We start from the raw sequence: 25,930 nt of genomic DNA, 5'->3' as shown, positions 1-25,930 counted from the left end.
TGTACTTATTGCTGGAACTGTAAACTGAGACACTATTACATTCTCAAAAATTGTATGTTGTACCTCCAAGACATATTTACCAGGTATGCTAATGAATTTACACTTGTTTATACACTGGTTGTAAATCTAATGTACTCAAATTTAATGCCCAGGTTTTGTTATCTAATTTCATTCCCCACCAAAGGAACTAAGCCTTCTCAGAGAAATGTCTGATCTGAGGGTTGGGACAGGGTAGGTATAAGATCAGCCTTTAACATGTTATTATTCTAGAAAGTATGGATGTAGTTTAAAAAAAAAAAAAGAGAGAGAGACCATGCCACTGACCACATCTGGAAGAGTTTAAACACCAAAATAAGTACTAAATTATAAAGCATTAAAAAAAAAATCATGAGTCCCTACTGATAACAAATGGATAAAATAAGTAATATTTTATTTATTATTTAATAAACAAGTAGGGCTCTCACTGCAATAAAATGTCAAGTTTCTACAGGTAAATTTAAAGGGAGGGATGAAGTTGAAAAAATTAGCATTTTGCAACCAACATAATAAAGACTAAATCAGGCAAAAATCAAAAATGGTTTTAAATCTAGGTGGAAATTCTGTTAAGAAGCAGGACAGTTGAATGGTCTTAAAGTACTCCCCACAGACTGCTTATTAGTTACAAGAATTTTTTTCTAAAACAGTAATTTTATAAGGAAGAATTCATATAATACCTGGACTAGATGACCAAAATTAATAACATCCCTGAATGACAAATGTGATGGTCTGCAGGAGGACACAGCACCTATGCAAGATCCTCACCAAATATGCACAACCTGCATCTAATCACAAGGAAACATAAGACAAGCACAAAATGAGGAAATGTCAATTCTTAAATAAAAGGACAGAGAGAATGTATTCTTCAAAAATGTCAATGTCATAAAAGACAAAGTCTGTAGTTAAATCCAGATTAAAAGAGGCTAACACAGCATGACAAACAAATGTACCAGACTTGACGTTGTACTGGGATGGAGTACGCAAAAAAAGACATTATTAGGTCAACTGATTAAACTGAAACATTAACAGGAGATTAAAGTATCAATATAAATTTATGAGGTTGACAACTGCACTGTGATTATATAAGATAGCATTTCTATTAGGAAGTATAGTAGTAAAGGGCCATGATGAATATTCAATTTATTTTCAAAGAGTTTCAAGAAAAAAAGTGTAGACCTTGGTGCATGAGACAATTCTCTAAAACCAACTGGACCACATGGCCAGGGTTGCAATGGCTGTATTTTACAGCGTGTAAATCAACTGTCAGAAAAGAAGGAAAGGTCCAAAGCAGATATAAAAGTGGCCTGAGGCTTCCAGTCAAGTTGGTGATGTAGGCAGACACAGCTCGCCTCTTCATACAACCACATCAAAATTACAACTAAAATATAGAACCACCATCACTCAGGAACATCAGAAATCAAGCTGAATGGAAGTCCGACAACTACAAAATCAAGTGAATGGAAGTCTGACAACTTCGGAAATAAAGAATCCACATCCATCCAGGCTGGTAGGAGGGGCACAGGCAAGGAACAGGCTGGTCTCACAGCCTCTTGGATAAAAATTCAGGGATATCTCGGGAGGGAGGAGTCCCAGCCACACGCCAGGCCCTCCAGCCCAGGATTCCAGTGCTAGGAAGATAAGTCCCCACAACTTTTGGATGCAGAAACCAGTGGGGATTCAGTCAGTGGAGGAGGCTGCTGGAGCACTAAGCAGTTCCACTTGGGGAATCCACACTGGGACTCACCTACTGAGATTCACTCCCTCTGAGCTCCAGCACTGGGGTGATAGCTTGAAGGGCACGAGTGGTATAAGGCAGAGAATGAACTGTCCGGCATTGGGGCGAGCAGAGAGGCCATTGTCCCTTTGCTGAGTCCTTACCCAACAGAAACGGTAGGCTGGTACCATATCTAAGACTTCAACAACCTGGCTAACACTGTACAACCCACCTTGGAGATCCACAGAGGCTCTGCCCCACCCAACTAATGGGCCTACCCAAACTGCTTCTCCATAAGAATGGCTGGTCTTGGCTCCTAAATCTTACCAAACAAGCAACAGCCAGCCTCAGTGAGCCCTAGCAGCAGCCGGGTTAGAGTTACAGCTTGGCTTCAGCTAAGAATCTCTAAGCTCAGCAAAAGTTAACAGCCATCTCCGACTGCTTTATAGCTCAGGCAGGGTGCCCCAGGCAAAACGCAGGTCGGGACTGACCTTGGCCTGCACCACCCTGGAAACCCCACGGCCAATACAACAAGTGGACATCTACAGACCACGTTGGAGCATTACCACCCTGCCCCTGCAGAGCTGATCCTCCACAGACTGTGGAGGTTGGTGGTCAGTGGTCACAGCCAGTCCTTGCAGCTGACTGGCCTGGGTAAATCTCTCCCACTGATCTGCCAGCAGCAACCAAGGCTCAAGCACAAGAGGAGCGTGTACTCAGCCCACACAAAGGGTGCACCTTGAGCACCCATCTTGGGTGATAAGAATGGCTGTACCACTGGACCCTACAGGACATCCACTACATTAGGCCATAGTACCAAGACACAAAGGCAAAGTAGCTCTACCTAATACACTGAAACAAACAAAGGGGACAAAGGAACATGGCTCAAGTGAAAGAACAGATCAAAACTCCAGAAAAAGAGCAAAACGAAATGGAAATAAGCAATCTATCAGACGCAGAGTTCAAAACACTTGTCATAAGGATGCTCAAGGAACTTAGTGAGCATCTCTGCAGCATGAAAAAGATCCAGTCAGAAAAGAAGGATACACTAATTGAAATAAAGAACAATTTAAAGGGAAACAACAGTAGAATTAATGAAGCTGAGAATCAAGTCAATGATTTGGAACATAGGAATAAAAAACAACCAATCAGAACAAGAAGAAAAAAGAAATCCAAAAATATGAGGAAGATATAATCAACTTCTGAGACAACTTCAAGAGGTCCAACATTTGCCTCCAAGGGGTGCAAGGAAGGAGAAGAGAAAAGGCAAGAAATTGGAAATCTATCTGAAATAATAGTCAAAGAAAACTTCCCTAATTTGGTGAAGGAAATAAACATGCAAGACCAAGAAGTGCAGAGAATCCCAATGATGATGGATGCAAGATGGTCCATTCTACGACACATCATCATTAAAAGGCCAAATGTTAAAGAGAGACTCTTAAAAGGAAAAAGAAATTAGTTACTGGAAGGTTGCCAGGTTGGTGGGGGAAGGGAGAGAGAATGGGTGAAGAGGTGAGGGGATTAAGAAACACAAGTAGATAATTACAGAATAGCCATGGCGATATACAGTATAGTACAGGAATGGAGTAGCCAAAGAACTTATATGCATGAACCATGGACATGAACAATGGTGGGATGTAACCTGAGGGAATAGGGGGCTCTGGGTAGAGAGGGGCATAAGGGGAAAAAGCAGGACAACTGTAATAGCATAATCCATAAAATATAATTTAAAAAAAAGTATATATGACGAGTTGGGGGAGGGGAAGGAGAGAGAGGCACTCAAATAATAAAAGTGAACAGGAGGTTTGGGTACATAAATCTCGGTATATAAGGGTTGGGGGTAGTTAACCACTTTTATCTGGGCAACTTTTTTATAGTTTGAAATTATTTCCAAATAAGAGGTTAAAAAGAAAAAAAAAAGATACTCAAGAGCCTTGCTGGAGCTCTGTAATTAGAGTCAGGAGGTTATGACATGAAATCAAAGGTACGTCATAATGCTGGATATTTAAAGAGCTCCAATTATTACTCTTTATGTAAAGATTTTATATACTTATATTTAGAGGAGGGGGAAGGCAGAGAGAAAGAGAGGGAGAGAAACATCGATGTGTGGGACAAATATCAATGGTTTGCCTTTCGCACACACCCCAACTGGGGACTTGGCCCACAACGCAGGCACATGCCCTGACCGGGAATCAAACCAGCAGACCTTTCATTTTGGGGGACAACACTCAATCAACTGAGTCATGCTGGTCAGGGCTGTTAATATTTTCTTAATTTGATTTTTAATAAACTTTCAAATGACATCAATATATATCCCACTTCACATTACCTTAGAGTTGTAGCATTATTGTTTTATTCTTTGCTCTCTTATACTTCTTGATAACAAGATAACAGATTTTATTTTCAAAAAATTTAAACTTTTTTTCTTTTGTAGAACGTCCAACCTGAAGAGGCCACTAAGAACAGATTTAGATCAAAGTATATATATCCTATGATACCAATATATAGTATTTAGCCAATACAATTTTACATTTTGAGTTACACATGTTAGAAAATGAAGTCTTTATTGTTCTCTATCTTCTATATTATATTAGGTATTCTATATTTAATTTACCAGAACAGCAAATTCAAATTATGTAAATAATAAGTAAATTCAAAATAAAAGTTAAAAAAATAGGTATTTCAGGTTGTCCAGTCCTGTCTACAATAGTACTAGTTAAGTACAAACAGGTAAAGCAGGTGTGCATCACTAAAATAAGAGTGAATGGGTCTGTAGTAAAAAGATAACACTTATTTTGACTTGTTTATTCTTCTGTAAACAACTTCTTTTGACCAAAAGCAGCAACAGATTCTTAGGGAACACAATTGTTCCTAATTCCATCCACCCCCCAAAAAACCCAAAACTAGCAAGCTAATAATATGGACTAAAATTCATCATTACTTTAAGCATGACCTATATTCCTCCTAGTGTAATAGAAAACAAACTTTTCTATAATTAAAAATGGTTGAAACAACCAAGATTTTATATGATTGACCATAATGTAAAAAAAATCAGCTTATTTGAAAAGTTAAATCTCCAACAGCATTAGCTCAATGAGAAAAGTAGAAAACCCAAACCAAAAACTGAAAAGCATTATATGATTCAATACTGAATCATCATGTCATATTTCAGAATTATGATTTTAAAAGTTCACCCTTAAATTGCTGCTCTCTACTGAATGGCCACTAATGAGTCATACACATGGTTGCTAACCTTTGCACCAATCTTTGTGAAGTCTTCCAGGCTGCTTATTTGTGAAACCAGATGGTGCTTTTCCTTGAGAGCCACAAGAATCACTATGTGCATTCAGTTCAGGTAGAGAGATGACATCACCCCTCACGAGAGCATTACCTCACCCTTCCAGCATAGGAATGAGTCACCCAGATAAGTTAGCTCCAAATCTCTTGGTAGAACAAAATGTAGGTTACTTTGATGCATTTTCACATTCCACTGATTTGTCCCTGTTAGCAGCTGTTTGTTCTGATTTGCTGCTCTGCACCTTAAACTAATTGTGCAAGTTGCTTTCCCCCTCAGTCATTTTTAAAAATATAAATTCTTGGTTTTGGTTTTTATTTCTTCTATTTGTTTTTTCTGTTCATAACTTTATTATTTATTTATTTGTAGGAAGAGAAACATTGATTGGTTGCTTCTTGTTCGTCCCCCATCAGGAACCTGGCCTACAAGCCAGGCATGTGTGCCCTGAACAGAGGTCGAACCAGCAACCTTGCTGTTTGCAGGACAATGCCCAATCCACTGAGCCACACCAGTCAGGGCTTTGAGAAATCATTCTTGATAAAACACACTAAGAATTATAATTATTGCCCTGGCTGGTGTGGCTCAGTGGATTGGGCATCAACCTGCAAACCAAAACGTCACTGGTTCGATTCCTGGTCAGGGAACATGCCTGGGTTGCTGACCAGATCCCCAGTTAGGGGCATGCAAAAGGCAACCAGTCAATGTTTCTCTCATACATCGACAGTCTTTTCCTTCTTTCTCCCTCCCTCCCCTCTCTCTAAAAATAAGTAAGTAAAATCTTTTTAAAAAATTATAATTACTAGTTCATGAAATACATACATTGGTAAGTATTGAGATATTACAAAAAAAATAAAATATTGGAAAGAGAACAAGAAATAGGTTCCAAGATTTAGGGTTGAGTCTCACCTTTACTACATCAGACAAATTTCTGAACCATTTTGAGTCCAAATGTTCTCATCTGAAAGATGGAGGTTAGTAAGGATATTTATTTTATAAGGCTACATTAAGGATTAAATAAGAATGGGTTTCCCAAGAAGAACAGTGACAGAATCATGGATATGGAGAGCATTTTGATGTTTGCCAGAGGGGAATGGGGATGTGGGAGAATGAGTGAAGAGGTGAGGGGATTAAGAAGTACAAATAGTAGTTACAGAATAGCCATGGGGATGTAAAGTACAGTATAGGATGGAGTAGCCAAAGAACTTATTATACACCTGACCTATGGATAAGAACAATGATAGGAGAATTGCCTGAGTGAGTGGGGGGTGCTGGGTAGAGGGGGGCAAAGGGGGGAAAATCAGGACAACTGTAATAGCACAATCAATAAAACATAATTTAAAAAAAAGAATGGGTTTACTATCACTTGGCAAATTATAAATAAAGTGTTAATCAAACAAGAGTTGTGATCGTGATGTAATAATCCAGGGCTGTTATTTTTGAACCTCTAATGTAATTCGCATGTGTGTCTCAAATATAGGTGTATACTTATTAAACAAAAATATATAAATTCATCATGAGATTTATTTTATTTCCTATGAGAAAACTTCAGAAAATAACTATGGTTCATTAACACCAAATTTCAAAAGAAGCTTTCAGAATTCAAATAGCTGCTCCAAAAGTAACTTTATGGAGTGATGTAAAGCTTAATTATGCCAGCTCATTTATTTCTTTCTCAACCCTGGAGCCATACATCCATTAAAAAACAAAGCCTCAAAACTAAACGAAGATGAATTTAATTTAAGAATTAAATATACTGGGTCCTGATAGAGTGCTCAGTTGGTTAGAGTATCATCCTGACAAACCAAGGCTGTGGTTTTGATCCCTGGTCAGGGCACATACAAGAATCAACAAATAAATGCATAACTAAGTGGAACAACAACAAAAAAAATAAAATAAAAATCAAATCAATAAATTTTTTTAAAAAAGAAAATAAATATATCAAACTTTTCCCCAGTCTTTATCAGAAATCTCTATCAGCCCTAAAATTCTCCTTTGATTGTAATATAGATGTTCTAAAGCTGGGGTCACCGACCTCAGAGGAGCAGACCTGTACTGGTCTGGGCCTGTTAGGGACAGGGCCAGCCACACAGCAGGAGGTGAGCTTCAATGTAATGCGCTTGAATAATCTCTAAACCATCCCCCACAGTGGTCCATGGAAAAACTGTCTTCCATAAAACTGGTCCCTGGTGCCAAAAAGGTTGGGGACCACTGTTCTAAAGGATCATAAAGTACTCTATTTATCATGAAGTCAGGTAGCATTATTTCTGTATATTTGAATTCTTCCAAAACGATGCACTATAGCACATAAAATGGTAACTCCTAATAAATCAAATGAGCAACTGACCAGACTTTTAGATGCCAGAATTGACTATTTGTGAACTTCAACAAAAGTTCCAATATTGTTGTGTTGAGAAAATACTTTATTTCCCTGAACACATCTAAATTACCATGATGGGGAGAGTAAAGGAAGCTTATTTGATAAAAGAAAATGTTCCTGAGAAATTATACCTTGAAGACTAACAAAGATGATTTAACATAAAGGATTATGAGATCTCTCAGGAGATCTGAATATTAGTCCAAGAAATCATCCTGTGTGACATGCTTAAAACGAAATGTAAATTTAAAATAAGAGTAAATGGCCCTGATCAGTCTGGCTTAGTTGCTTGAGTGTTGTCCCATAAAGCGAAAGGTCACTGGTTTGATTCCTGGTCAAGGCATATGTCTGGATTGCGGGCCAGGTCCTTGGTTGAGACATGCAAGAAGCAACCAACAGATGTTTCTCTCATACACTGAAATTTCTCTCTCTCTCTTTTTCACTCACTTCCCCCCTCTCTCCTGCCTTTCCCCTCACTCTAAATATAAATAAATAAAATTTTAAATATAATAAGAGTAAATGCAGAAGGAAAAAAACAAGTGATTTAGTATTTATTATCTTCAAAAATTGTTAATTAATGCCTACAAGTACTGAGATAGCAAGTAGAAAATAATTGTTTCATTATCTCTTTCCTTAACCTATAGTCAACCTACGAAACAAAACGTGTCAAGGAAAATTACCAGACTAACTTTTTAAGCATACTTTTCATACAAGTGATAAAAAGCACAGATTTTTAGAGACTATCTCTGTGTTTACTTAGACTAACACATGACTTAGACTAATTCATGAAGTACATAAAAATGTGCACAGAAAGTTAATTTCTTAAAACACAGGGTCAAATCAATTTCTCACTTGGCAACATACTCGCTGGAATAAATTAGTTTGGTTCACAGCATTGCTTTGAGCCACGCCAAGGGATTAATAAAACAAAATTGAATCAAAATACTGCTTCATTCCTATTAAAAGAAAAGAAATTAACCTAAGCAATTATTTAAATATTGGTCTGCTACATGATTGGCAGTGACTTTTCACTATAAATCACAATCTTAGATGACATAGCCAGACTATGTGCTAGTTTATGTACAAATGAAAAACTGAAAAATGACTGATATCATTCAGTGTAAGTTTGAGAATCTTTAAAAGTGATGACAGATCTTCTTTTAATAAAGCAATACTCAAAAGGGTCTATTAATGAAATCTTTGTGAACCATGAATCCACGAAAAGCATTCTCTTTCCAAAGGCTTCCCTCACCTCTAAAGGCCCTTCTTAATGAATGCAGTCTGATGCGAGTGGGGATGAAGGAGGATGGAGAGCCCAGCTTCATGGTTGTCTGTTTCTGCACCTGTCTGAAACAGAAAGGCAGTGTCCCTTGGGGAGGAACATGCCTAAAATAAAACAAAACCCCAAATTCTCACTATAGACTTATAATAGAGTTGTTTGTTCTTTTTGAGAGGAAAAAAAGGGCACCATAACAGAAAATCGAAACAAAAAACAAATATATCTCTAAGGAAAGATAAAGATATTTGTCTAAAGACAAACTAGTTATATACACAAAATTATAATATGCATTATAAATAAATATAAGATAGATCTTTATATTTATTAATGTGTTCGAAGATATAGAGAAGCAAACAGTTCAAGGATATATCATATACACTTAGATTTGGTAAAGTGTGGTCCAAATGCTACCCAGAGTACCCCTCCCCCCAAAAAAAACTATACTGGTATGTTACAAAACAAAATATAGGACAATGAGGAACCACAGTCAAATCCCCTTAATGCTTTTTCAAGGTTGAATCTGCATATAAATTACCAGAGGAGAGCAAATCAGGTTTCATTTCAGGTGGCCCTTTTGAAAATTCAAAACAAAATTCTTAGCTACTACCAAAAACAGTAGGCTTAGAAACTAGGGCACATCTGTAAAAGCTAACAAAGTACTCCTTAAGTCAGTGATTTTCAACCTTTTTCATCTCATGGCACACATAAACTACTACTAAAATTCTGCAACACACCAAAAAAAATCACACGTTTTGCCAGTCTAACAAAAAAAAGGTATAATTTTGATTCATTCACACCAGATGGCTATTGTTGTGTTGGCTGTTGTCCTTTTTTTATTTGACAATCTAAGGAAAAAACGGTCAGTGCCCCTGACTAAACAGTCAAGTACTACATGTTTTAAAAATTCTTGTAGCACACCAGTTGAGAATCTCTGCCTAAGGTTCATCATTTATTCTAATAAATACATACACACAGTTTTAGCTTGGTTATATCAGTATTCTTTTGATGAAGTTTGCATATACCTAGTTAAGATGGAAGAATGGGAAATCAGATCTGTGTCTCAAGGGACCTCTACCTTCTTGCAGTATACAGTTCTTTCTGTGAAATATAATGTGAAATACTTGTTTTTAATAGAACCATCAATCTCTATCATCCTCTGTGAGCTTATGTTTTTAATTGACATAATCAAAACACCACTAAAGCAACATAATATACTATTTTATATGCCTTTTGGATCAGAAGATGCTAAAGACAACAACAGAGCAGGCCAGGGGGCAATGAAATATGCACTTAATGGCAATTTCTAATGTATTTGTACTTTATTTTTTAAAGAATCATTAAATGTAGCAAAAAGGGAAGTTCCAAAATCCCTCAAGATACCTTATTGTGTGTTTCATGTATTCAGTGGTTACCTGATTCCTGAAGTTAGCATAGTCTTTACAGATTTAGTCCAATCCCATAATTTTACAAAGAAAGAAATTAAAAATTAATTTAGCCAGGTCATAAACCAGTTATTAGAAGAATCACACTAGAACTCAAGCTCCTGAGTCCTAGTTCCTCCTCCATGATATCACACAGCCTAAAAAGTTCCTGCCCCTCTTATCCCAGCAAAAGTACATGTAATCTATAACCAATTCTTCTATTATTGATAACTGGAAATTATTATACAGCCTATAAAATCCTTTACCCTTCATCTTCTCAACAGATTAGTAATTACTGCACAAAGAATACATCTCTGGCCTCTGGATTTGATTTGTTTCATCTTCATATCACTCTAGATGGAAGCTCGGAGGAACTGACAGTCTAATACAGGAGTTACCAAATGAAGCCATGGGTCTATTGTCACCTGGGTGGCACCTGCTATATTTCCAAATCAGTTCATTTTGTCTGCTGCATCTAGCCCTCCTTCCTATGCTATACTTTCCTACCAAATGCTGGGCTTCAGACAAAGTTAACCGTTCAACCATTTCTCACAAAAAGAAACCTTCCTAAAATACTGTATCAGATACATTTAGAAAGTTATTACTCTATGTATCCAATTCAGAACATTACAAATAGCAGTTTTTGATACTTTTTGTAGTATTTTGTCCAACTTCTGAACACAACTTTTAGATGCTAAGTAACATACATCTTGCTGAGTAACAGATGACTCAAGCTCACAATACATTCCTCCCTTGTTGACATGTTTATAACCTTACAAATCTTCTTGTAATTTCTATTATATACTAATCAGCAATTCTCAAAGTGTGGTTTGTGGACACTTTTAGAGATGCAGAAGGTCAAATAGTTTTCAGTAATGTGTTATTTGCATTTGCACTGTAGTGACATTTGTACAGCGTATAAACGCAATGGTGACTAAACTGCTGGTGCCTTAGTGAAAATCAAGCACCAAACTAGTAGTCCTTGTATTCCTCACTGTTACACACTTACAGCAATAAATAAATAAATAAATAAATAAATAAATAAATAAAATTTAAAAAAGACAGTTTCACTCAAGAATGTTCTAATGAAGCAATAAAAATTAGTAATTTCATTAGACTGTGACCTGAATACATACGTTACTATTCTGCATGGCTAATTAGAAGTTTGCATCAAGCTCTGTGCCACATACTCAAGCGTGTCTTGAGGAAAAGCACTTCTGTGACTTAGTTTTGAGCTGAACTAGAAGCTTTGTTCACAGAGTTGCAGTTTTACTTAAAAAAAAATGAGAGAAAAACTATGGTTATGAGATTTGAGTATTTCGCAGACATTTTCTCAAAAACAAAGTGTGTCACTTCAAAGATAACATCTATGATAAAATTCAAGTTTTGACAAAAAGTAGAATTTTGGAAAACCTGTATCTATCAATTTGAGGTTGAGAGCTTCCCAGTACTTAAAGATTTTCCTGATGGGATCAGTGGTAATAGTAACAAATTTGATTTTTAAAATATTCTGTGAGGAAATATGTCACCATTTGAAATATCTTTATAACTCAATAAATCAAATTTTCCAAATGAGGGTAGAAAATCATACAAAAGTAAAAGGCAAGACAGACCAATGGATGTTAATGTAAGTGTACGAAATGTTCATTAATATGGTTTGAGATTCCATAGTGCAACTAACTTTTAAGAAACTTTCACTTATTTTGATATAGTATCAAAAAAAATGACCAAAATCATCTGAAAAGGATACTAAAATATTCCTCCCTTTTCCAACTCTATATATATATATGATTTTATTTTTCATATAGTTCAACCAAAACAATGCAACATATTAAATGCAGAAACAGATACAAAAATCCAATTGTCTTCTACTATACCAGAAATTAAACCAACTTGCCAAAAAAAAAAAAAAAAGCCACTTTTTTCATTAAATTTTTTTGTATTAGAAAATATAGTTATTCTTCATAAAAATATGTTGTTGATGCTATCATGCAATGAGCCCACTGGTCTTTTTTAACAAACTGGTAAGTCTTTTTTTAATTTATGTTTTAATTTTCAACATAGTTTAAAGTATTGACAGATGTAACACTGGGGTGGTGGGGAGAATTCTTTGGAGCCCTCAATAATTTTTAAGAATGTAAAGAGAGACCATAAAGTTTGAGACCCATTGCACAAAGCGAACAGCCTGAGCTTGTATGAGAAGTACAAACAAGATGAGAAAGGGCTCCAGAGAAGGCACAAGGGGGTACGGTCAGGCAAGCCTGAGTTCAATCCCAGCTTTATCACCTACTCAGTTTGCGACTTCAAGCAATTAATTTCTCTGAGCTTCCGTTTCCTCTTCTACAAAATGACACCAACACTTCAACCTCAGGAAAATCACTGTGAAAATTACACAGTTGTAAAATATATCATATGTGTGTTACAATGCTGTGAATAATGTTGCTATTAACATATCTACACAAACTCAGGGCAGCAATAAAATGTAGCATGATAAACTTATCATGCTATCCCAGATGTTTAAAAACTTTAGATTTTCTTTTTTTTTTCTATAAAGTAGAAAATTTAAATCTAGACAATGCAAAGAGGTCTCAGGATTCTTCTCCTGCAAGAAGGTAGCCAGTGAGTATTCATTTATTGTGCAAAGGTGACACAGTGAAATTTTTTTTATATGCTTGCACTTCAACATTTCAAAGCATTCTATTCAAAGGATCTAGAGTTAGGGACGGGTAGGAAGAAGGATATTTAAAACAAGAGAACACTAATAAACCACAGAAAATGTTAAGGATTAGTGAATTAGTGGATTACAGTGGATTAAAAATCAGCTAATATGGAGGCAGGTCCAAGATGCTGGCATAGGAAGATCCTGAACTCACCTCCTCCCAAGAACACATCAAATGGACACCTATGTTGACAGCAATCCCTCCTGAAAGACCAGTGAAAGCCAACTGAACAGCTTCTGCACAAAAAAACAAGAAAGTCTGCATAAAGAAGATTGGGAAACCAAAACAGCTCTCCAGGAACTAAGGACACTCCAGGACAGGATAAACTGGTAAGCACCATTGGTAATGTTTCCCCTGTACATGGATAGTGGGTGGAACGTCGATCCAGGGTCTCTGGCCAACCTGCAGGGCTACTCTAGTGCATCCCCAGCCACCCCTCTTGGAGATGGATCCAGCAGGAACAGGAAAGCACCAGAGAGCATATACAAGGCTCCGCCTTGATATTGATCCAGTGAGTACAGCAGGGCACTGCAATGCATACCCACTGGACTATGTGTATGCAGGGTTCCTCAGTCTAGAGAGGGTGCAGAACTAGCAAAATGCAATAATGCGTACACACAGGGTTGCCCCATTGGAGAGAGTAAGGAGGGTGTAGGGTAGTGTGATTGATGTACACATTCAGAGCAGTTCCGCCCTGACTTGGCTCAGGCAACAGAGAATTAAAGCAACAGGGCACGTTGAGCACACTGAGCAGACACGTCTGAGCAATTAAGCATGCACACACCAGGCTGCCCCACCCAGAACTCATACCTTTAAGACCTGGCCACACACCAGGCACCACATGTGCTCACCCCAACTACACTTAGCCTGCCAAAATCACACAGAGGCCCCTTTTCAAGATTGAGAGAGACAGCTATCTAACTCATAGTAACAAACACAGAAAGTCAATCAAAATGGGGAGACATAAGAATATGCCCCAACTGAAGGAACAAGAAAAATAAAAAATAAAAAAGAAGATAAGTGATTTGCCTGAAAGAATTAAAAAAAAATGGTCATAAGGACTCAACAAACGTGAGAGTAGAGGAGCTCAGAGGGCACTTCAACTAAGAAGTAGGAAATATAAGAACCAATCAGAGATGAGGAATACAGTAACTTAAATAAATAATACATTAGAAAAAAATGACAGTAGATTAGTTAATACAGAAGGCATTAGCTACCTGGAAGATCAAATAGTGGAAATCACCAAATCAGAAGACCAAAATAAAAAAAAAATTATGAAATGAGGATAATTTAAGGGACCTCTGGGATAACATCAAGCACTCTAACATTCACATTATACAATTCCAGAAGAGAGAGAGAAATGGGAAGAAAATATATTTGAAGAAATAGTGGATGGTAACTCTCCTATTCTGGGTATGGGAACAGACATCCAGGTCCAGAAAGCACAAAGAATTCCAAACAATATGAACCCAAAGAGGCCCACATCAAGACATATTGTAATTAAAATGGCAAATGTTGGGGACATAGGAGACAATTTTGAAAGCAACAAGAGAAAAAAAAACAGGTCACATACAAGGGTAACCCCATAAGGCTGAGTTCTCAGATGAAACTTTACAGGTCAGGAGGGAGTGGCAGGAAATAATTAAAAGACCTGAAAGAAAGAACTGACTACCTAGAATACAATATCCCACAAGGTTACCATTCTAAATTAAAGGAGAGATAGAGTTACCCAGACAACAAAAAACTAAGAGAATTCACCACAATTAAACCAGCTTTACAAGAAATAGTAAAGGGTCTTATTTGTGCAGAAAAGACCAGAAATAAGAAAACAGAGGAAAGAAAAAACAGCACAGTAAAACAACCACTTAAAAAGCTAAAATGAAGGTTCAAAAATAACAGTAGCAAAATTAACTATGACTACAAAAAACAGGTACACAAAACAAAAATATATGAAACAAGGCATCAAAAAAAGTAGAGGGGAAAGCAAAAATGTAGTGCTATTAAAATGTGTTTCAACTTAAATGCTTATCAGGTAACAAAAGATTGCTATAGATATAGATGTATATACTATATGTGAACCTCATGGTAACCACAAACCAAACACGTTAAAAAAAATACACACACACCCCCCCCCCCCCAATCAAAACAAACTAGCAAATAAATCAAAAGGAAAGAGATCAGGTGTATAAGGTAATAGAGAGTAACAACGAAAACCACCAAAAAACAATTAACAAAATGGCAATAATAAACACACACCTATTAATAATCACTTTAAGTGTAAATGAACTAAATGCTCCAATCAAAAGACAGAGGGTAGCTGAATGGATTAAACAAACAAACAAAAAAAGACGTATCTGCATATTGCCTACACGGGACTTACTTTTTTGTTTTCCAATTATAGTTGACATTCAGTACTATTTTACATTAGTTTCAGACATACAGCATAGTGGTTAGACATTTATATAATAATACCCCCAACATGTCCAGCACCCACTTGGCACCATACATACTTACTACAATATTATTGACTATACTCAAATTTCCTATGCTGTACTTTTACACCCCTGTGATTATGTTGTAGTAACCAGTTGTTTATATTACACCCTTCACATTTTTCAACCAGCCCCTGATCTCCCTCCCCTCTGGCAACCAGCAGTTTGTTACTTGTATCTATCAGTCCTTTTCTGTTTTGTGTGTTCATTTACACTGTTCTTTACATTCCATACATGTTAAATAATATGGTATTTATCTCTCTCTCTGACTTATTTCACTGAGCATAACAGCCTCTAGGTTCCTTCATGTTGTTGCAAATAGTATGATTTTATTCTTTTAATGGCCAAGTAATATTCCATTGTATGTATGTGCCATTCCTTTTTTATCCAACTGACTATTGATGGGCACTTAGATTGCTTCCATATATTAGCTATTGTAAATAATGATGCAGTGAACAAAGAAATGCACATATCTTTTCAAATTAGTGTTTTGAATCTCTTCAAATAAATACCCAGAAATGAAATTGCTGGCTCATAAGGTAGTTCTATTCCTAATTTATTGAGGAACCTCCAAGTGGTTTTTTTACAGTGGCTGCATGAATTTGCAATCCCACCAATAACACAAGGGTTCCCTTTTCTCTATATCTTTACCACACTTGTTGTTTGTTGATTTATTAATGATAGCCATTCAGAGATGTGAAGTGTTCATCTGCATTTCTCTGATGATAGTAACCTTGAGCAACTTTTCTTTTGTTTGTCTCCTGGCCCTCTGTATGTCCTCTTTCAAGAAATGTCTGTTCAGGTCCACTACCCACTTTTAATTGGATTGTTTGGGGTTTGTTTTTGTTTTTGTTTTTGGTGTTAAGTTCTGTGAGATTTTTATAAATTTTGGATATTGATGCCTTATTGAAAATGTCATTGTGCATATCTTCTTCCACCCATTAGGTTGGGTATTTTTGTTGGTATTTTTGTTGACTGTTTCCTTTGCTGTGCAAAACTTTTTAGTTTGATGTAGTCTCATTGCTTTCTTTTCTTTTCACTTGCCTGAGGAGATATAGCAACAAAAACAAAATGAACAGCAATGTCAAAGAGTTAACTGCCTATGTTTTCTTCTAGGAGTTTTATGGTTTTGGATCTTACATTTGTCTTTAATTCATTTTGAGTTAATTCTTGAATACAGTATAAGAAGGTGATATAGTTTCATTTTTTTGGTCTGTATCTGTCCAGTTTTCCCAACACCATGTATTGAGTAGACTGTCTACCCCACTGTATATTCTTGCCTGCTTTGCCAGAGAGTAACTGACCACAGAAGCATGGGTTTATTTCTGGACTTTATATTCTGTCCCATTGATCTATGTGGCTGTTTTTATGCCAGCACCACATCATTTTGATTACTATAGCCTTACAGTATGATTTGATATCAGGTAGCATGATACCTCCAACTTTATCCTTCTTTCTCAAGGTTGCTGAAGCTATTATGGGTCTTTGTGGTTCCATATAAATATTAGAGTTATTTGTTCTAGTTGTATACATTAATAACAAATGATCAGAAAAAGAAATTAAGAAAATATCCCACTTACAACTGTATCAAAAAAAAGTAAAATACCTAGAAATAAATTTATCCTATGAGGTGAAAGACTTGTACTCGGAAAACTGTAAGACATTGAAAAAAGAAATTGAAGAGGACATAAACAAATGGAAGGATATACTGTTCTCATGAATTAGGAGGACTTATTTTGTTAAAATAACCATACTACTCAAAAAATCTACAGATTCAATGAAATCCCATCAAAATACCAATGGCATTCTTGTCAGAACTGTACCACTCTCTTACAGCATATACAAAAATAATATCAAAAGGGATTCAGGACTTAAATGTAAGCCCTAATATCATAAAACTCGTAGAGTAAAACATAGGTAGTAAACTATTTGACATCAGGCAAACACAGGTAAAAATAAAAAAAATGGGACTCCATCAAACTAAAAAGCTTCTGCATAACAAAGAAAATGATCGACAAAACAAAAAGACAACCTACTGAATGAGATAATACATTTGCAAATAATATATCCAATAAAAGGTTGATATCCAAAATATATAAAAAAACTCATACAACTCAATTAAAAAATACAATTCAATCAAAAACTGGGCAGAAGACATGAAGAGACATTTCTACAAAGACATACATAAGGCCAACAGACATTCGTCATTAATCATCAGGAAATGCAAATCAAAGCCACAGTGAGATATCCTGTTACACCTGTTAAAACGGTTACTATCAAAAAGTCAACAAATTACACATGTTGTCTAGGATGTGAAGAAAAGGGAATCCTTGTACACTGCTGGAGGAAAACAAATTGATATAGCCACTATAGAATACAGTATGGAAATTCCTCAAAAAACTAAAAACTGATCTACCAGATGACCCAGTAATTCTACTTCTGGGTATATATCTGAAGAAAACAAAAATACTAATTTGAAAAGATATATATGCACCCTTATGTTCACTGTAGCAGTATTTACAATAGCCAAGATACTGAAGCAACCTATGTGTCCACAGCTAGGTAAATGGGTAAAGAAGATGTGGTACAAATATATAATGGAATATTACACAGCAGTAAGAGAGGATGAAATCCTGCTATTTGCAACAACACAGATGGACCTAGTGGATATCAGTGAGAGAATGGCAAATACAGTGTGGTTTCACTTACATGTGGAATCTAACAAAAACCCCAAACAAATGAGCAAGTACAACAAAATAAAAACAGACTCATAGAAACAGAGCTCAAAGGATGATTACCAGAGGGGGAGGGAGAGGGAATGAGTGAGAACAGTAGAGCAGAATACAGTCAGTAATACTGTGATAAATTTGCACAGCAAAAGATAATTACTAGAATTAAAGGGGTGACCCCATTGTAAGATACGAAGATGCTGAATCGCTGTATTGCACACCTGAAACTAATATAACCTTGTATACTGATTACAGTTAAATTTTTAAAAATTTAATTTAAAAAACCTAGCTAACATAATTGGTATTTATAAAACCTTCAACTAGCTGCTTGTAATTTAAACATAAATTATTCAAGTTATTACAACTATTTGCATTCTACTGTCATACAATGCAATTTATCTTTCATGCACGCATGTTACAAACACACACATGCTTTGCACCACTATGGCATACCGTAACACTACCTCAAATGTAAACAGCTTATAAATCTTCTGATTTTACTTATCCTCTCATGTCTAGTTTAAAAATAAAGCAAAACATACATACACAAGCATAATCCCAGCAGAACACACAAGAATGAGAGTAGTAATCATTTGAATATTATACCTGACTCAAAATTTTTAATGTAATTTATAATTAAATTGCTACTGGTATTAATAACTCACACTGCAACAGCAGTTCACTGTTCTGAACAGATATTTTCAGTATACTGTCTGAAAAATAGTAGGCACTCTGAAAGTCTAGTCAGGGCTTAGCAAACAGCAAATGTGGAGGCTGGGCAGTGCCATCTCCCTAAATACTTGCCTGGGTGCTCCAAGAAAAAAAACACAGTCTAAGTTTACTAGAGTGAAAGTGGGTCACTTGGTAGCAGTTTTCCCATCAAAAAATTCTTTCTCCACTAATCAGCCCATTCTCAAGACCCTCATCTTAGGTTTTGCCTTTTTCAAACTTGATGCCAGCTAAGAAAGATTGATGATGACAGAAAAAGAGAGTACTCTGAGGAGTGTCCCAAAGGAACCACCTGATAAAGTAGAAGGCTGAGGGTATTCTGGAAAACAGATGTCACACTTTCATGTGAGTAGTCTCAACTAAAAAGAGAGACTTATTTTAAATGATTTAAACAAGAGAATAAAGCTCCAGAAAACCAAAGAGACAATCAAAATCAAGACGAAAGAGGAGAAAAATAAACTGATCTCGCTTACTCACTCCCCTAACCACATCAGGGCAGGCAGTGCCCTTACTTTCCTGATAAGGACACTAGAGCAGAGGGGCTAAACCACCTGCCCAAGTCTTAGAGTCATGAGGCAGAGTAGTTTTGGAAACAAGTTTTTGCAAATAATCAAATTTGTCTAAAATTTCATTCCAAGAAAATTTCAGATGAATTATGCTTACAATAAGGATGTGTACACTTGAGGGAAAATGCAGACAATTACTTATGAGATTTCACAGTATGTATAGAGATGGGCAAAAGTAGGTTTACAGTTGTTCATATGGAAAATAATAATAAAGAATACAAAAATAAACTCTTTTACTCACTCACAACTGTAAACCTACTTTTGCCAACCCCTGTATTTCTAACTATTAAAGCACAGTTAAACTACATATATTTACTTTATTATTTAGGGACGATGTAATAATAATAAATAATCACGTTATAGCTAAGATAATCAGCTAACTGTTATAGCAGATAGCATCCTTAGTTACTCATTTATATGGTTAACTCATTTAATGCCCCAAACCACCATAAGAAATAGGTGACTATGTAACATTACCTTCCTCATCAAAAGAGGGGAAAATTGAGGAACAAGAAAGTAATTGCCTCTAGGGGACATAGTGGGTGCCAGGCAGGCAGGCCTCACACCTAGGCAATGGGGCCCTGAGCTGCAGCCCTAAATACATAGTATTTATATCAGCTATTGCTCATTATAACTGAGCTTTTCTGTTAAATGTCAAAGTTTAACAGAAAATTCTTACCTCTGGTTTGCTAAGGCTGGATGAAACCAAGGAGCCAGATCCCATGTCCAAATCCCACTGCTTTTCACCATGATTCTCTGGATCCAAGGCAGCAATTCGCCCATCTAAAGTGCTGATAATCACTAATGATCTGTAAATTTAAAAATCAATAGAAAAAAATTTAAAAGATATCTAAGATATTGAGCACTTAACTCTACACACTCTAAAGTGCTGATAATCACTAATCTGTAAATTTAAAAATCAATAGAAAAAAATTTAAAAGATATCTAAGATATTGAGCACTTAACTCTACACACTCAAAAGAAAACCAGCCCCTCCCTGGCGTCTGCCTGCAGGAGAGAAGTGGGTCCCACCTTCTCACAACAGCTAACTGTCTTGCCACCACTGTCTTCAGCCCTCCAAGGCAATTGTACTATGTCCTTTATCTGCTTATGTTGCTGATGAAAAGTGTCAAACACCTTGACCACCCCTCATGTCCACACTCTAATCCCCATATGGAGTTCGACATTCCCTGCTTTGTCCTCTTCTCCTACCTTTCCCCAAATCCTGAAGTGTTCCCTGAATGTTCACTTTCCTTCTTGCTCTAGTGAAATCTGGCTTTCTCTGAGGACACTGCTTCAAAAGCAGTTATTGTTTTCTCCTTAATCTTGACCACTTACTGGGCCTAGAGATGGAGTCAGTGTCGTCCATGCACCTCTTCACCATTCCCAGACTACTTTCTTTCCTCCCTAAAAATCCTCAATAGATCGTTCCATCTATTACCCCTCCTAGCAATTGTTTACTGACCCTTGGATCACTAGCTCAATTCGGTGAGGATTTTAGCTCCTGGTTTACTGTCACTATTAACAAATTCTTTGGGTTTTTCTGATCTCTCCACCTTGACTCAGCCACCCCCATTATCAGACTCTAGTCTTTGTCATTACCAATTACAACTTCCCTCTCCCACTGAAATGTCAAGCATCCCACCCCTAGCCAACAACCCCTCTTTCCAGCTCATTTCCTGTACCTTCCTGGCTCCAACAAACTGCTGACTACACCACATTTACTACCATTAGGCTTTCATTTCTTTCTTATCCAGTTGAAATTCTACAGTCCTTCATTTTAACCATGTCCTTACACCCTCAACCCCTATCCCTCTCTTGCTAGTCGCACTTGCCTGGCAAAACTCCAACCCTAGTTAAATTGAACTTTCTGACTTTTTTCAGTCTTGCACCTGTGCAACTCAATGTGGCTACAGAATAATATAACCATGCTAACTGGTCTCACTTTAATTATGACCCCAACCTCAAAAGGGCTATTAATGTTAATGATGCTATTCATCATGACATTTCCCTAATCCATGCACTTGTCCACTATCCTAGGTTAACTATTACATTCCTCATTTCTCCTCAAATTCTTGATACCAGCTCTTTCAAGCTCATGCATCTCAGGTACTATACTACCCATTTCTTGAAGGAAAAGAGAAATAATCCAACAAGACTGTCTCCCACCATCTCCTCTATCCATTTATCTGCACATGGATTCATGTATTCTCTCTTTCCTTCTGTTACTGTGGGTGAACAGTCAATACTCCCATCCACCACCATTTCCACTTAGGCAAGAGATCTCTCCATCATGCATACAGGAGGACTCACTACTGCAAATCTCTGCTCTTGCCATCAAATCAATTATTCCCCTCTCTGTTAGACCATTCTCCTCAGTGTTCCAATTGGCTATCATTTCTCCCAATGTAAAAACCAACACAGATTAAACAGAAACAACCATTGTCCTCTTTCTAGCTTCCAAGTCATTCCTTGCCCACTTAGGACAAAGTGCCTTGAAAGAGCTGTTATATACTCTATATCTCCAAATCCTTTCCTCCCCTTGCCCTGAACTATTTCTAACGAAGTTTTTGCCCTGACCACTCCACTGAATGGATTCTTGCTCAGTCACCAATCATCTTCGCACTGAAAGATCACATGGTCAGGTCTTGGTTCACTTAACATTCTAGCTGCACCTAATCAGCTACTTCTCCTGCCCTCCATGACACACACTCTTCACGTGGTTTCCAGGACACCATCTCTCCTGATATTTTTTTTCTTCTAACCTACTCTTTCACAGTTTCACTTTCTAGTTCCTCATCTCTCCTATACCTTAAAATACCATCTATATGCCAGAAACTCCCTAATTTATCTCTGGTTCCAGATCGTTCCCTAACATATCTAACTGCCTACCAGATTTAGATCATCTAAGAGGCTTCTCAAAGTTCACATATCCAAAATCAATACCTCCAGATTGACTCCCCCAATTCCTCAAACATATTTTGTGTGATTTTCCTATGGATTCTTTGCAGTTGCTGTTCCTTGTGCCTGTGTTGTAAAGTTGTTCTACGAAATTTGTTAAGTATATTTGTCTGCTTCAAAGACCATGCAAATTCCAAGCATATATAATGATATCCCTGGTTAAGATAAATACTACTTCTATCTATCTATCTCATCGATGTACAATGTACCAAATTACAAGTAAAGCTACAAGTTCACCAAGAGAAAACAGTTTAAGTAAACTCATTTGAAACCTTTCAAATAACTTATCAAATGAATAAATAGTTAATTTAGTTCCCAAACTATACACCAATTCTCACTTTCAATTTTTCAAGTGGTAACTCTTAGTCTAATTTGTGAAGATAAAAATTTTTGCCACACCACACACTCTAGTAATTTTAGATAACAAACCAAAAGAAAGAGAGCAACTCAACTTCCCTCCCCATACATTGTCCTGCTTTCTAAAGAAATCAGTTGGGAGTTGGAGGAGAAAAAGGATACCTCAAGTAAGAAAATTATTTTATAATGAAGGTTATAAAAACATACCTGAAATGTGCCACTTCACAAATAAAAGCAATAGAATATAACTAACTTTGAGATCCAGTGTTCAGAGCCAAGTTAACCCCTCTCTCCTCCCCCCACTGTACAAACACCTAATTTTATGTTTAATAATCATTAACCACAGATAAATGGTTGAAAAAATAATTATAATTGAAATAAAACTCAGTATAAGCAACAAGTATTAACCCATGAAAAAATTAAGGAGACCATTGGAACTGTATAGTCGCTCTTTTTTTGTAATTCAGAACATTGTTCATTTATTATCCTAGGCATTTTAGTTATTAAAATAACAAGCTATAATTTTTCTAAATATGTAGCTATTTATTCTAGAAGAAAACAGAGAAGAATAAAATTATAGCTTTCACCTTCAAAATAAAGAAAAATCCAACAATTGCCCTGGCTGGTGTGGCTCAGTGGATTGAGTGCCGGCAGGTGAATCAAAGGGTCGCTAGTTCGATTCCCACTCAGGGCACATGTCTGGGTTGCGGGCCAGGTCCCCAATGGGGGGGTGCATTAGAGGTAACAACACACTGATGTTTCTCTTCCTCTCTTTCTCCCTCCTTTCCCCTCTGTCTAAAAATAAATAAAATCTTTAAAAAAGAAAAATCCAACAATAAGATATGCGTGTGTATCCTCTTATATGTAAAAACACATTTGAATAAGTAATTTGGATTTTTACACCTAACTATTCTTTCACTGAAAACCTATTTTTAACTGAGTCAAAAATTCTGCTTTTTAAAGTAAATAAGATACTTTCAGATTATGAACTACATTTAGAGAGTATGTGTAAATTTGAGCAATAATTAAATACAAACATGTGGGGAGGAACAATCAAGCATATCACTCTCTTACCTGCTATTGCTCCTTAGTCATCTGGTCCTTAGATTTGAGTGGGGTACCTTTCATTATTTCAGCCCTTCTTAATGGGGATAACAGAAAATCCCCTAACAAACTCTGTCAGGTGTCAAAGTTGGTTTTATATATACATAATCTCTATCTTTCTATCCTCTGGCCCTAACCAGGTAGCTCAGTTGGTTGGAGCATCATCTTGATGCATCAGGGTTACAGGTTCAATCCCAGGTCAGGGCACATACAAGAATCAACCAATGAATGCATGAATGGGTGTGTCAGGTCAGCGTTTCTCTCTCTCTCAAAATAAATTTTAAAAAATTCTAAAAAAAATATATCCTTCATCCTTTTGTTTGCTACAAGCTAGCCAAAATATTCATTATGGGCTCCTTCCCAAGTATGTTTCTGGAAGGGAGGTACCCCTTCTGCTGTGGCTGATATTGAGCAGCACCCCCCGCCCCCAACCACACAAACATATATATGCTACAACTTAAGACTACTATATCTAACCACAGTTTATGAAAGAGCTGCTCATTGACAGGCTAGCAACTAAAAAGGGCATCAAGTAGACAGATATTGCTGAAAAACAAAGTCCTCAGGCTGAATGAAGCAATAATCAGAGGACAGCAGTAAGAGATGACATTTAGAATAAGTATCAACTAGAAATTAAAAATGAGCTCCCGTAAATGGGAAAATATAAAGTCACTTATTTTCCCCTGATCCACTTGCCCTATTTTGAGGTTTCTGTGAACAAGATGAAAGATTTTAACTTATTTGAGAAGAAAGGAACTGCAGAGGCAGCATTTCCCTTGGCAAGAATGAGAGCTTTGAGGAAAGAATCAGAGCTTTGAAGTCCTGAGTGCACAACTACATGGTTCTACTTACTCTCTGTATGGCTTCTTCATTCAACTGGCTTTTTCATTGGTAAAATACAGACATATCTTGTTTTATTATGCTTCATTTTATTGCACTTCACAGATGTTGCATTTTTCACAAACTGGAGGCAAAACCCTCTACCAACAGAAAGATTACAACTTGTTTTGTGCATTACTCATTTTATTGTGATCTGGAACCAAACCCACAAAATCTCCCAGGTCTACCTGTATGGCTCTCCCACCTAGCTCAGATTAACTCAAATATGCCTGATTATAAAACTCATCTGGAACCTATTAAAACGAGGAGAAGTCTACAGGTCCCTCCCCGTAGGGGTCGTGGGAGAATGGAGCTTAACAAGTGCCACAGGAGAGTCCCATAATGACGTCAATTTGGCAAATATGATTTGGCTCAAAGGGCTATTTCCTTACAGTATAATATAATAACAATAATAATAATAATGTATTATCTTAATGAAGAAGGCCTATTGATCAACTCTGACAATAAACTCTATCTCTCACTTAATCTCAATTTAGTTTCCAAACACATTTGTTTGGGTGATTGGACAGCAAGCACTGTTTGTTCCTCTCAAGCAAGGCTGTCAGTAACCTCCTCCTAGTGGCCAGATCCATCCTCTTCGTCAGGCATTTCCTTGCAGCAGCAGCAGTTGAAACAGTGTGGCTCCTCAAACTGAGCATTCCTCTTTTCCTGGCTTCCACAGCCCTAGCTCCTGCCATCCATCCTCACTATCACTCCTGCTCTCAATCATAAACAAGCAGGCCAGAGTTCTAGCTGTCTCCAAATCCACAGCCTTCCCACCGCCTGATACATGACAGCTCCCAAGCCTATACAGTATTAACAGCTCCTCTCTCTCCCAATCCTCCTTCTGCACTTTCAACAGGAGATACTTATTATTTGCCACAAAGTGCACAGGAAAGTCAACCTTTCTCCACGCATTTCTCTATCCACCCTGGCCCTTAACATTTAAATCAGCCATCAGCCCTACCTGTTCCCTCACATTCTACATTAGATAATAATCATGTACTCTTGATTTTATTATTTTAGCTTCTTTTAAATCTTTCCCTTCTTGTTCATTTCCACTAACCTTGTATACCTTTAAAAGTCTTTCTGACATATTTTCCTGCCTCTGATCTCTTTCCCTCTGCCCTTCAAACAGTTTTGTTCTAAAAAAGAAACCTAATAAACTTCTGATGCTCCATGTGCCCACTAAATAAAGTCCACATTGCTGGGCATGACACAAAAAACCTTTCATAACTTGGCACAGCTGCCCACATCACTGCTTGCTACACACA

At 36.9% G+C, this 25,930-nt stretch overlaps 1 protein-coding gene across 1 annotated transcript in view; it reads right to left on the bottom strand.

The window, feature by feature from the left end:
• The window catches only part of EIF2AK3 (eukaryotic translation initiation factor 2 alpha kinase 3), an 86,355-nt gene that overhangs the window by 51,220 nt on the left and 9,205 nt on the right, over positions 1-25,930 (bottom strand). Inside the window, 1 exon segment of the mRNA XM_054591994.1 lies at positions 20,035-20,164. Coding sequence (XP_054447969.1) covers positions 20,035-20,164 — 130 coding nt within the window.

Source organism: Pteronotus mesoamericanus, unplaced genomic scaffold (assembly GCF_021234165.1).
Source record: "Pteronotus mesoamericanus isolate MK-2021 breed Mesoamerican mustached bat unplaced genomic scaffold, CSHL_Meso_final scaffold_31, whole genome shotgun sequence".
Classification (NCBI taxonomy): Eukaryota; Metazoa; Chordata; class Mammalia; order Chiroptera; family Mormoopidae; genus Pteronotus; species Pteronotus mesoamericanus.
This window is presented reverse-complemented; position numbering and strand designations above follow the sequence as displayed.